At 35.8% G+C, this 12,887-nt stretch overlaps 1 protein-coding gene across 1 annotated transcript in view; it reads left to right on the forward strand.

The window, feature by feature from the left end:
• The window catches only part of LOC148951666 (uncharacterized), a 265,037-nt gene that overhangs the window by 115,796 nt on the left and 136,354 nt on the right, over window positions 1-12,887 (forward strand). Inside the window, exon 2 of the mRNA XM_089091180.1 lies at window positions 1,052-1,237. Coding sequence (XP_088947306.1) covers window positions 1,052-1,237 — 186 coding nt within the window. The remainder of the gene's footprint in view (window positions 1-1,051; window positions 1,238-12,887) is intronic.

Raw genomic sequence — 12,887 nt, forward strand, 5'->3', positions numbered from 1 at the left:
CATATTTATTGCAATTTTTGTAAATAAAATTTCACTATTCAAAATTAAGTGCAATGTACAGTTCGCAGACAAACCGCAGTTTTTCTAAAGCTCTAAAATTAGCTTCTTAGGACTGCATCTTTTAAAAATTCCCTATTATTATTGTTTCAAGATACACAATAGATCGTTAAGATATATTTTAGTTTTGAACGAATGCGTTTTAATATTTTCAAGGATATCCTTGTCAACCATAAACTTGAACTATATGCTTGACAACAAATTTACCATAAAAACAGCGTTTCCATCCAGCTCTGTGACTAACTTTATTTCAGTTAATTGTGTACTTCGTTGTTGTCCAACCTAGTGGTTTATGACTAGGTGTTACCAGATATACTAGTTTGTTTCCACTACTAGTTCCTTACTATTACTAGTAAAGACTGGGGTGGATCCAGTGGAGGGTCACTTGGGTACGGCTCCCCCAAAAGGTCGAAACTTATACTATTTACAGGGGCAGAGGAGCGAAAAAATATCTCTATGCATGTAACGTTTTTTTCAGTGTTTTAAGACGGTCATTTAATAGACGAACAATGACCAGATATTTCGCAGAAAGAGCGTTCGATTGTCCAATATTTCAAACCTGGAAGACATGGAGTTTCAAAGAAGAACATCCATTGGACCAAGCAGACAAGCAGCAGACTAAGTACTTTGTATTACTAAGTATTTAAGTATTTTGACAGGTCTAATAGTGAAATCACTCAGTCTCATAGAGGGAACGCTAAAGAAAAAAAAAAAAAAAAACACGCATAAAATAAGAGTTAAAATGATTTCGAGAGCTTTTGCAAAATATGGCCTTTTTTAGTTTAAAAAACACTATGCAACCCTTAAAATCGTCGAAGGGTCACTGGTAAATATCTTGACAGGGTGATTTATTCCGCCATGCTTGGCAAATTTCAGCCCCGCTGCCAATCTTTATGGGGCACGATCGTGCCACGCGTGGAGTGCGCCAAATGGTGTATAGAATTTTTCACAGTAGAACACCCCTTGAAAACCACTCATAGTCATTTCGTTTCAGATCGCCGCTCTCTTTGTGAAGTTGACGGAAGCCCCGTTTTTCCTGTAAAGACCGAGGGTAAAGACAGGGGTTGCCCTCGAAAAAAGTTAAGTTGTCCTGCTAAGATTCAAGGAAATGAGAAGAATGGAGAATCACCTGTTTATATGGTGTACGATGTAACAAGAAGAAGAAGGAGTTGCTACAATGGTAAGGTTTAATCAAAAAGCAAAGATAATCAAGTAGTTGGAATACCTCTTGTTCGAGTCCAACAATGGCTCTATTTTGTACCGATGTTTTTTGCTATTGCAATTATCATGCAATGTTTTGATATTTCAAATCTCCATATTCTTAATATTTAACATCTCCTTATTGAAAATCTTGAAATCAAAATTCACTTGCATCTAGCATAGTAAATGAAGGCAGCTTCATAGTCTCCTATGTCTGAAAAAAGAATACGTAATACATGTTAAAACCTGAAGATATTGATGCGAAATCTCAGCAGTGAGACCCTCCCTTTTCCTTAAAGAGTCTGGTATCTTCAATCCCCTCCTGGTAAAGTCCTGGCTAAAATAATTTTCTTAGACTCCACAACCGAAAAAAAGTTTTTTTTTTAGAGTTGAAATCCTCAATGTTTGATTCTTATAAGCCAAAACCTTCAAAATAGTGATGACTACCTCAGCAATTAACCTTCGAAAAGAGGACAATAAAATAGCTTGGACTTGTAACCAAAGCCGTACCTAGAATTTTCTTTCGGAGGGGGTTTTGCTCTAAAAAAATCGCGGGGGGGGGGGCCTACGCAAAACAAACCTAAAACACGTATAACAAGTGTGTCTATATCTAATTTAATTACGTTTTTACGACAGACAAAAATTTCGGGGGGGGGGTTCAAACCCCCCTAAACCCTCCTCTAGGTACGGCCTTGCTTGTAACGAAAGACAACGAAAATTCAATTCTATGGTTAGAAAGTGTTTGATATTAAACTTGAACACTACCATCACACAATAGGTCAGAGAGAATCTTTCTCTAATATTTTTCGTCAGATCTCCTTTAAAAGATATGAAATATAGTTATAGTTACGCATATTTTAGGTAGTTTCAGACCCCACCTCTTAGTTCTTAATTTTTCTTAGTTTTCTTAATTTTTATACATACAGCGGTTTTTCCAGGGTAAGTTGCTCCAAAATACTAAAAGAAAATTCACTTTTGGCATTATTTCGTTATTCTACTGAGCAGAAACCCCTCTCCAATTTACCCTTTGTTCTAAGCATGTGATTTACCTTAGAATATAAAACAATCTTAAACGGAAAATAATAAAAATTGGCTCATAGCTGTAGAAAGCTATGCTTAGGGCCGGGTCTAGGGGGGGCTAGAGGAGACAAGCGCCCTGGACGGCACACCGAACTTAAATTTTAAGATTTTTGCGCAAAAATTGTAATATTTACAGTATTGATGGTGCGACAGGGGGTGGCAAAGTTTACATCCCCCTCCCCCCGAGAAAAAAACTAACTCCGCCTCTGGGTATGTTATTTGACTATTAATTCCAAAATTCTAGTTAATTATTTTTCCTATTTTTCTGTCAAAATAAATATCCCTTATTATAAAATTCAGCCGTAGATATCCCTTTTCCTGCCTAGAGCCCTCCTCCTCCTTCAAAGCGGAATAGGAGAAATTATCTCAATTGTCTTTCAGCTGTCTTGTTGTCGTTAATTGTCTAAGTGAGTATGAATCGAAGGGGCTATTTGGTATATTCTTCTTCTTTGCTTTGCCGATTCATTGCTAATAAATATATTATATTTCGTATATATATTATAGGAAGTCTAAATGATTTATTGACTTGTATATTTCGATTCTTTATTAGTTGCTTATTTACGGATATTATATCTGGAAATGTGTATTATATATCACTTTTATGTACTCCAATAATAGAATTAGCCATTTTATCTCTTTTTATAATGGCTGCAAGTAGTTCGAAAGGGGCCAAGTTACAATACATGAATTTTTCATGATAGAAATATGAACATATTTCATGTTTTTCCTCTTTTTTTTGCTGCAGCTTGTTGGTAATCCGGGGTGTGAATTCACAAAGATGGAGGGGAGGGACAAAAATTCTTTTTAGATTTTTATGAAGATCCCAAAAAGTTGTTTTTTTCATATCTCTGGGGGGGGGGGGCTGCTTTTTTTTTTTTTTATAATACCAAACAGATATTTTCCAAATATATGGGGGTCAATTACCTCCCCACTGGCGCCCCTGTTAGTGATGCTGATAGAATAAGGTTGGCTCTTTAATGCTATTAAGGCTCTGATTTTTAGCCTAGGGCATGATTTTTAAACTATTCACGTAAGTGATAAAAAAGAAGAAAATAATGTAATACAGAAAACCAAAAACTCTGCCTTGAAAACCAAATGAAACCGGGGTATCATGTTTTCTTGGATTCTACTAACCTTGTTGCACTAATTTGTTGTTGTTTTATCGTTTATGAAGTTGTGGTAGTTATTTTTTTTTGGCCGAAGGAACTCATTCTAAAAAAATCATTTCCCAAAACCAATGTCTGCTTGCCCAATGGGCGGAGACTAACCCAACCTAACCAACTGAATGAGACCGGAGGTTGAAAACCTCAGTTTCTCAGGTTGAAAACCTGAGAAACTAATTGGATTAAAAGATCAAGTGTACTTTGTTTAGTGAATGATGTAAATATAAGTTAGAAAAAAAGCTATATAAAGCTTTATATTGTTGGCTAAAGCATACCTATTTGAATGACAATGCACTGAATGAGTCAAAATAATTTCCTGCTCAAAAACTGATGGAACAAATCTTATGAAAATATTTTATTTTATATAATTCCTAAATGTCCGTAAGACATTTCTGCAGGCTTCCCCATACCCTTGGAATAAATTATGTGGATACTTTTCCGAAAGTACCACCCCTTTCCAAAAAGGTTTCCTGCGTGGGGAAATTAACAGTATTCCCTGTTGTTGTTCTAGGTTTCCATTTTGAGAGGCAACGCTGTAGCGTTGCCTATAGTAAAGGCCATACGGCTCTAATGTTTTGTTATTTATTTATTATTTTTTTTTTCTCCAGAGGCACTTTAAATGGAAGGGGTCGTCGTAGAAACTTCAAAGGGGGCTCATTCGATTGGAAATCGAGAGTTCTAGCGTCCTTTTTAATAGTCGAAAATGATTGCGGGCAACTAGCCCCCCCACGCCCGTCATTCCCCCTAACACATCCAATCAAAATTTTGAGATTGCCATTTTGTTCAGCGTAGTTGATACCGATAGAAAATAAGTTTTTAAGGAGGACACTCCCCCAGAACCCTCCAGGCAAGGGTTTTAAGTTATATCCTGGGGCATAATATTTTTTTAGAGAAGGACTATTCTTAGAAACTTCAAAAATAGCTCATTCAATTGAAAATTCAACTGGCTATTGCCCTTTTTATTAGTTGAAAGTGATTGGAGGGCACCTAGCCCCCTCCCCCCGCCCATCATTCCTCCAAACACCTCCAATCAAAATTTTTAGATATCCATTTTGGTCAGCATAGCTGATTTCAACATATAAATTATGTTTTTGAGGAGGAAACTCCCCCACAGCCCTCAGGTCAAGGGTTGTAAGTTATACCCTAGGGGCAGATAAGGTTTTTATAGAAAGCGTTCTCGTAGAAACTTCAAAAAAGGCTCATTCGATTGGAAATTTAAATGGCTAGTTCCCTTTTTAATAGTCGAAAGTGATTCTAAGGCAACTGACACCCCTTCCACTCCCACCATTTCCCAAAACACATCCAATCGAAATTTTGGTATAGCCATTTTGTTCAACCCAGTTGAAAGTTATGGAAATTATATGTTTCAGCAGGACACTCCCCCCCACAGTCTGCAGGGGCAAGGGTTGTATTCTGTGCCCTGGGGGAATATATGGTTCTTATGGAAGGAATGCTCGTATAAACTTCAGAGAGGGCTCATTTGATTGGAAATTGAAAGTTCTAGTTCACTTTTTAGCGTCAACAGATATTGGAGGGTAACCAGCATCCCTCCCCCCCTCCTAAACCCTTTTTTCCCAAATGCAACCAATAAAAATTTTAAGATATCTATTTTTTTAAAAATAGTTCAAAGATCATATAACAAAAATTCCAGTGTTGACACAACCCACCAGGGCCCGGGGGCAGGCGTTGTAAGTTTTGCCCTGGGGGCATATATGGGTCTTATGGAAGGGATGCTCATATTAATTTCAAAGAAGGATCATTTGATTGTAAATTGAAAGTTCTAGTTCCCGTTTAAGAGTCAAAAGAGATTGGAGGGCACCTAGATCCCCCTCCCCTCCACGTCCTTTTCTCCTCAAACCCATCCGATAAGAACTTTGAGGTAGCTTTTTTTTAAATAGTTCAAAGACCATATAACGAAAACTCAGGGGCCAACACAGCCCCTCGTAAAAGATTCAGAGATGGCTCATTTGATTGGAAACTGAAAGTTCTTGTTAAGTTTTTTCGAGTCAAAAGAGATTGGAGGGCAAATAGCCCCCCCCCCCGCCCCTTTTTCCCCAAATGCATCCAATAAAAATTTTGAGATAGGTATTAAGTTAAAAATTTCTTAAAAGTCAGATAACAAAAACTGAGGTGTCATCACTACCCCCCAGGGCCCGGTGTTGTAAGTTATGCCCTGGGTTATATATTGTTCGTATGAAAGGGATGCTCACATAAACATCAGAGAGGGATCATTTGATTGGATATTCAAAGTTGGAGCTCACTTTTCAATAGTCAAAAGATATCCGAGGGCAACTAGCCCCCAACCCATCTGATGAAAATTTTGAGATAGACATCTTGTTAAAAATAGTTCAAAGGTCGGATAAGAAAAAATCTGGTGTCAATAGAACCCCCCAGGGCACAGGCAAAGGCGTTCTAAGTTATGCCCTAAGGACATGTATGGTTCTTATGAAAGGGATACTCGTATAAACTTCATAGCGGGCTCATTTGATTGGAAATTGAAAGTTCTAGTTCACTTTTTAAGAGTCCAGAGATTTAAACTACCCCCCTCCCCGGACGCTCTTTTTCCCCCAAACCCGTCCCCTACAAATTTTGAGATAGCCGGTGTTTTGGAAACTGTTCAAAAATTAGATAACAAAAACACCCCCCCCCAGAACCCGGGGGATAGACGTTGTAAGTGTTGTCCTGGGGGCAAATATGCTTCTTATGAAAGGGATGTTCGTAAAAGCTTCAGAGGGGGCTTATTTGATTGGAAATTGAAAGTTCTAGTTCAATTTTCAAGAGGCAAAAGATATCCGAGGGCAACTAGCCCCCCCCCCCACACACCCTCTTTTCCCCAAGCCCATCCGATAAAATTTTTATATTAGCCATTTCATTAAAAATAGCTCAAAGGTCAGATAAGAAAAATTCCTGCGTCGAGGAAACCCACCAGGGCCCGGAGGCAGACGTGATAAGTAATGCTTTAGAGGCTTATATAGTTCTTATGGAAGGGATTCTCGTATAAACTTCGGAGAGGGATCATTTGATTTGAAATTGAAAGTTCTTGTTCACTTTTTAAGAGTCAAAAGAGATCGGAGGGCAACTAGCCCCCCCCCCTCCACGCCCTAAATGCATCAGATAAAAATTTTGAGATAGACATTTTGTTAAAAATAGTTTAAAGTTCTGATAATAAAAAACTCCGGTGTCGACACAGCCCCCCTTGGCCCGGTAGGCGTTGTAAGTTATGCCCTGGGGGCATATATGGTTGTTATGGAAGGGATACTCGTATAAAATTCCTAGAGGGCTCATTTGATTGGAAATTGAAAGTTGTACTTCACTTTTCAAGAGTCAAAAGTGATTGGAGGGCAGCTAGCCTCCCCCCACACTCCATTTATTTTTTTCGCAGAGGCACTTCATATAGAAGGGGTCGTCGTATAAACTTCAAAGTGGGCTCATTCGATAGGAAATCGCGATTAGCCTACTAGTGCCCTTTTTAAGAGTCAAAAGTGATCAAAGGGCGACTGGGACCCAAGCTCATTTTCCCCAAATACATCTGATAAAAAATTTGAGGTAGCCATTTTGTTAAAAATAGTTGAAAGATCATATAAAAAAAACACCTTTACGTATGGTCATTTCGTTAAAAATAGTTCAAAGATCATATAAGAGAAACTCCTGTGTCAACACCCCACCCCACCCCCCCACCCCCCAGGGCCGGGGAAGGCGTTTATTGCTCTGGGGGCATATATGGTTATTATGGAAGGTATTCTCGTATAAACTTCAGAGAGGGTTCATTTGAATGGAAATTAAAAGTTTTAGTTCATTTTCTCAGAGCGTAAAAAGATCTGAGGACTAGCCCCTCCCGCCCACCACGCCGTTGGGCGTATCGGATGGATAAACTCATCCGATAAAAACTTCAGGTGACCATTTCGTTAAAAATAGTTCAACCATCAGATATTAAAACTCCAGGGTCGACACAACCCCCCAGGGCCCAGGCATAGGCGTTGTAACCTATATTCTGGGGATATATATGGTTCTTATAGTAGGGATACTCGTATAAACTTCAGAGAGGGCTCATTTGATTGAAAACAGAAAGTTCTAGTTCAGTTTCAAAGAGTCAAAAGAGACAGAAGATTAGTCTAGTCCCCCCACGCCCTTTTTCCCCAAACCCATCCGATAAAAATTTTGAGATAGCAATTTTATTAAAAATAGTTCAAACATCAGATAATAAAACCTCCGAGGTTGACACAAACCCATTTTTTTACTTTGATATTGCTACCTTGATACCAGTTTTGATACTTTGATGAATATTTTTTGTTTTTTTTAAAGTTTTATTTTAAATAAGAAATTTTTAAAAACTTGAAATTTTTTGCATTAAAAAAAGAACAAAAATTAATTAAAAAAAACTTTCCGGAAAATAAGTTTTTAAAATAAAAGTAAAGGCCATTTTAAACTTAAACTAAGCAGATACAAATACTTTTTAAAATTAAAACTCAAAACGACCAGAAATTACTATTAAAGAATAAATGAAACACAAAACGAACAGAAATTAAATAAGCAATCATAGCAAAAACACACAACAAGTAATAATATTAATGAATAAATAGATCTTAAAGCGAGTAATGCTCAGATTAGAATATGAGTATCAAGCTTAAAACGAAAAAAAATTCCCTTTGAAGTATAAATGTAACTTAAAACGAACAGAAATTAAATAAACCATCAATGCAAACAAACTTACAATAGATATTAATGTAAATTAATAAATAAATCTTAAAACGAGTGAAACTTAAATTGAATATGCAAATCAAGCTTGAAACGAACAAAAATCACTACAAACAAGAGTTTGGGTATGACCTCCTTCTCTCACTGTAAAAGTCTAAAACCTACTGCGTTATTGGCGCAATACTGAAAACTAGCTGTTTCTTGACTTATAGTCTTCAAAAGTAAAAACAGAATCAATTACCAATTTGATTTATACTGATATTGATTATTCAAATATCCACCAGTTTCTCCAATTTATTTCGCTTTAATTTTATTTTGATTTTCAATGCTGCAAGAACTAGAAAAGAAAATATTTGTAATACACTCCGTTTCAAACAGTTCGTGGTAACGAGCTGTAATTAAGGAGCGACCCGGCTCAATGGTAACCGACACTCTTGGAAACGAAATTTTGATACCAATAGATACATCAAAAGAATCAGATTTTAATGCTGATTTCAAATATATAGGTTTCATCAAGTTTAGTCATACCCATCAAAAGTTAAGCGCCTGAGAAAATTTGCCTGACTTTCGAAAAAAGAGGAAAGACCCCCTAAAAATTGCAGAACCTTAATGAAAATCACACCATCATATTCAGGGTATCAGAGAACCCTACTGCAGAGTTTTCAACGTCCTATCTACAAAAATGTGGAATTTTGCATTTTTTGCCAAAAGAAAGATCACGGATGCGTGTTTATTTGTTGTTTTTTTTTCCAGGGGAAATCGTATCAAACCAGTGGTCCTAGAATATCGTGGGAGGGCTCATTGCAACGAAAATTAAAAGTTCTAGTGCCCTTTTTAAGTGACCAAAAAAATGGAGGGCAACTAGGCCCCCTCACACGCTCATTTTTTCCCCAAAGTCTCCCGATCTAAATTTTGATATAGCCCGAAGTCCCCTGGGAGAAGGCTTAAAGTTATGAGCTTTACCCAATGTTAACATATAGTATTGGTTATTGGAAAGTATACAGACGTTTTCAGGGGGGATTTTTTCTGGTATTAGGGGGGTTGTGGGTCGGGGGTTATGTGGGAGGATCTTTCCATGAAGGACGTTTTCATGGGGGAAGGGGCATTGCTATGAAGGGGGAGCCGGATTTCCCAGCATTATTTAAAGAAAGATAAGAAATTAAATAAAAAAAAACAAGTATTTCAACTGAAATTAAGGAGCAACATCAAAACTTAAAACGAACAGAAAATATTACATATATGATTGGGTTCACCCCCTAATCAAAACCTTGCTCTTTAAGCCAAAGATTTTTTAGTACTTTCATAAGAGCTATTTATTCTAATTAACGGCCTTTGTGATTAAGGGGTAAATTTTACAGAATTGGAACAAAATTCGAACTTTAGCTTAAAGAGCAATGTATTGACTAGGGGGCGAACCCTCTAATATACGTATTAAAAATATATGAATATAGAAGTTTGTTACGTAAGTTAATTCAAGTTTCGAGAAAGCCATTTAACCAAATAAAAGTAAAATTAATATTCAAATTTTGTTTTAATTATTCATGGAGCCAAAATCAAAACCTGCATTAATTTAAAAACGTTCAAAAATTAAATAAAAAAAAACAAGTTTTTTTAACTGCAAGTAAGGAACGACGTTAAAACTTAAAACGAACAGAAATTATTCCGTATATGAAAGGGGCTGTCCCCTCCTTAACATCTCGCTCTATACGGTATAGTTTGACTTTATCACAACTCGTATTTTTTTTAAACAATAAAAAACTTTAGCGTAAAGAGCGAGGCGTTGAGGAGGGGAAAGCCCCTTTCATATACGGAATAATTTCTGTTTGTTTTAAGTTTTAACGTCGTTCCTTACTTTCAGTTAAAAAAAAATTTTTTTATTTAATTCAGTTAAGCGCCAATGACGCAGTAGGCTTTTGGTTTTTATTTACAGTTAGGAAAGGAGGCAGTATCCAATCACTTGTCTGTAGGGAAACTATATTCGTCTTTAACAACTTTAAAAAGAGCTAATAAATTAATCTGAATATTTTATGTATAATTATATTAATTGCTGAAAGCTCATCAGTTCAAAATTTTACTATTAAATTTTAATGTTTTTTTTTCAATATTAAGTATAAAAAAAAATATTTGTCATAAAATTGGTTTCAAACAGTTCGTGGTAACGAACTGTAAGTAAGGAGCGACCCGGCTCAATGGTAACCGAAACTCTAGAAAACAGGTTTTTGATACCAATAGATATATCAAAAGAATCAGATTTCAATGCTGATTTTAAACGCATAACTTTTATCAAGTTTAGATCTCCCCATCAAAAGTTACGCTCCTAAGAAAATTTGATTGATTTTCGGGAAAAGGGAGAAAGAAATTCTAAAGGTTACAAAAAATCAATAAAAATTACACCATCATGTTAAGCGTATCTGTTAGCCCTAATGCAGAGTTTTCAAGCTCCTATCTACAAAAATTTGGAATTTTCCATTTTTTGCCAGAAGAGAGATCACGGATGCGTGTTTATTTGTTTATTTGTTTGTTTATTTGTTTTTTGTTTTTTCCCCAGAGGTGATTGTATCGACCCAGTGGTCCTAGAATATCGTGGGAGGGCTCATTCGAACGGAAATTAAAAATTCTAGTGCCCTTTTTTAGTGACAAAAAAATGAAGGGCAACTAGGCCCCCTCCCACGCTCATTTTTTTCCCAAAGTCATCCAATCAAAATTTTGAGATAGCCATTTTTTTCAGCAGGGTCAAAAATATGATAAATATGTCTTTTAGGATGACTTGATCCCCCGAAGTTCCCCGAGGGCGGGCTAAAAGTTATGAACTTTACCCAATGTTAACATATAGTATTGGTTATTGGGAAGTATACAGAAGTTTTCTGGAGGTTTTTTTTTCGCGTAGTGTTTGGGACGGTTGGGTCTGGAGTTCTGTTGGAGGATTTGTTCATGATGGTAGTTTTCATGGGGGAAGGAAAATCGCAATGAAGGGGGCGCCGGAGTTGCCAGCATTATTTATTGGTTATTGGGAAGTATACAACCATTTTCAGGAAGGATTTTTTCTGGAGGGGGGGGGGCTAGATGAGGGGGTTACTCTGGAGAATATTTCCGTGGAGGATGTTTCTTTGGGGTAAGGGACATTTCTATGAATGGGGCGCCGGATTTCCAAGCATTATTTAAAAAACGATCAGAAATTAAATAAAAAAAAAAAAGTTTTTTCAACTGAAATGTAAGAAGGAATATTAGAACTTAAAACGAACAGAAATTATAACGTATGTGAGGGGGTTCTCCCCCAAGTCAGTACCTCGCTCTTTACACTACAGTTTTTTTTTAGTGCTTTCAAAAGAGCTATCTATTCTAATTAAACGGCCTTTGTGATTCAGGGGTTTCTGAATCAAAATTTTTTTTAACTTTTGACGTAAAGAGCGTGGTATTGACTAAGGGGAGAACTCCTTCATATAAGTAATAACATATACGTAATAAAAAAAAACAATAAAAAAACAAGCGATACGGCTCAATAGTAATCGAAACTTTTAAAAACGAAATTTTGATGTCAATAAATGTATCAAAAGAATGTGTTTATAATGCTGATCCTAAATATATAAATTTTATTAAGTTTAGTATTACTCATCAAAGGCTACGAGCCTGAGAAAATTTACTCGATTTTTTAAAGAGGGGGAAACATCCCCTACAAGTGAAAGAATTTTAATGAAAATCACACCGTCAGATTCAGCGTATCAGAAAACCCTATTACATAGGTTTCAAGCTCATATCTGCAAAAATCTGCAACTTTGTATTTTTTGCCAGAAGAAAAATATACGAATATAGAAGTAAGTTACGTAAGTTAATTTGTAAAGACATCCATTTATCAAAAGAAAAGTAAAATTTTTATAAAAATAAAAGCTTTATTAACTAAAAAACGATCAGAAATTAAATAAAAAAAACAAGTTTTTTAAACTGAAAGTAAGGAGCGACATTAAAACTTAAAACGAACAGAAATTATTCCGTATATGATAGGGGCTGTCCCCTCCTCAACGCCTCGCTCTTTACGCTAAAGTTTGACTCTGTCTCACAACTTTATTTTTTAAAACAATAAAAAACTTTAGCGTAAAGAGTGAGGCGCTGAGGAGGGGACAGTCCCTTTCATATACGGAATAATTTCTGTTCGTTTTAAGTTTTAATGTCGGTCCTTACTTTCAGTTTATAAAACTTGTTTTTTTTATTTAATTCAGTAAAGCGCCAACGACGCAGAAGGTTTTAGACTTTTACAGTGAGAGAAGGAGGTAAAACCCAAACTTTTGTTTGTGGTGATTTTTATTCGTTTCAAGCTTGATTTGCATATTCAATTTAAGTTTTACTCGTTATAAGATTTATTTATTAATTTACATTAATATCTATTGGATGTTTGTTTGCATTGGTTGTTTATTTAATTCTGTTCGTTTTAAGTTTCATTTATACTTCAATAGGAAAATATTTTTTGTTTTCATTTTAAGCTTGATTTTCATATTCAATCTAAACATTACTCGCTTTAAGATCTATTTATTCGTTTATATTATTACTTGTTGTATGTTTTTGCTATGATTGTTTATTTAATTTCTGTTCGTTTTGGGTTTCATTTATTCTTTAATAGTAATGTCTTGTCGTTTTGAGTTTGAATTTTAAAAGCTATTTGCATCTGCTGAGCTTAAGTTTAAAATGGCGTTTACTTTT

The sequence above is a fragment of the Artemia sp. Qi Xiang Cuo genome, chromosome 6 (assembly GCF_049724085.1).
Source record: "Artemia sp. Qi Xiang Cuo chromosome 6, ASM4972408v1, whole genome shotgun sequence".
Lineage (NCBI taxonomy): Eukaryota > Metazoa > Arthropoda > Branchiopoda > Anostraca > Artemiidae > Artemia > Artemia sp. Qi Xiang Cuo.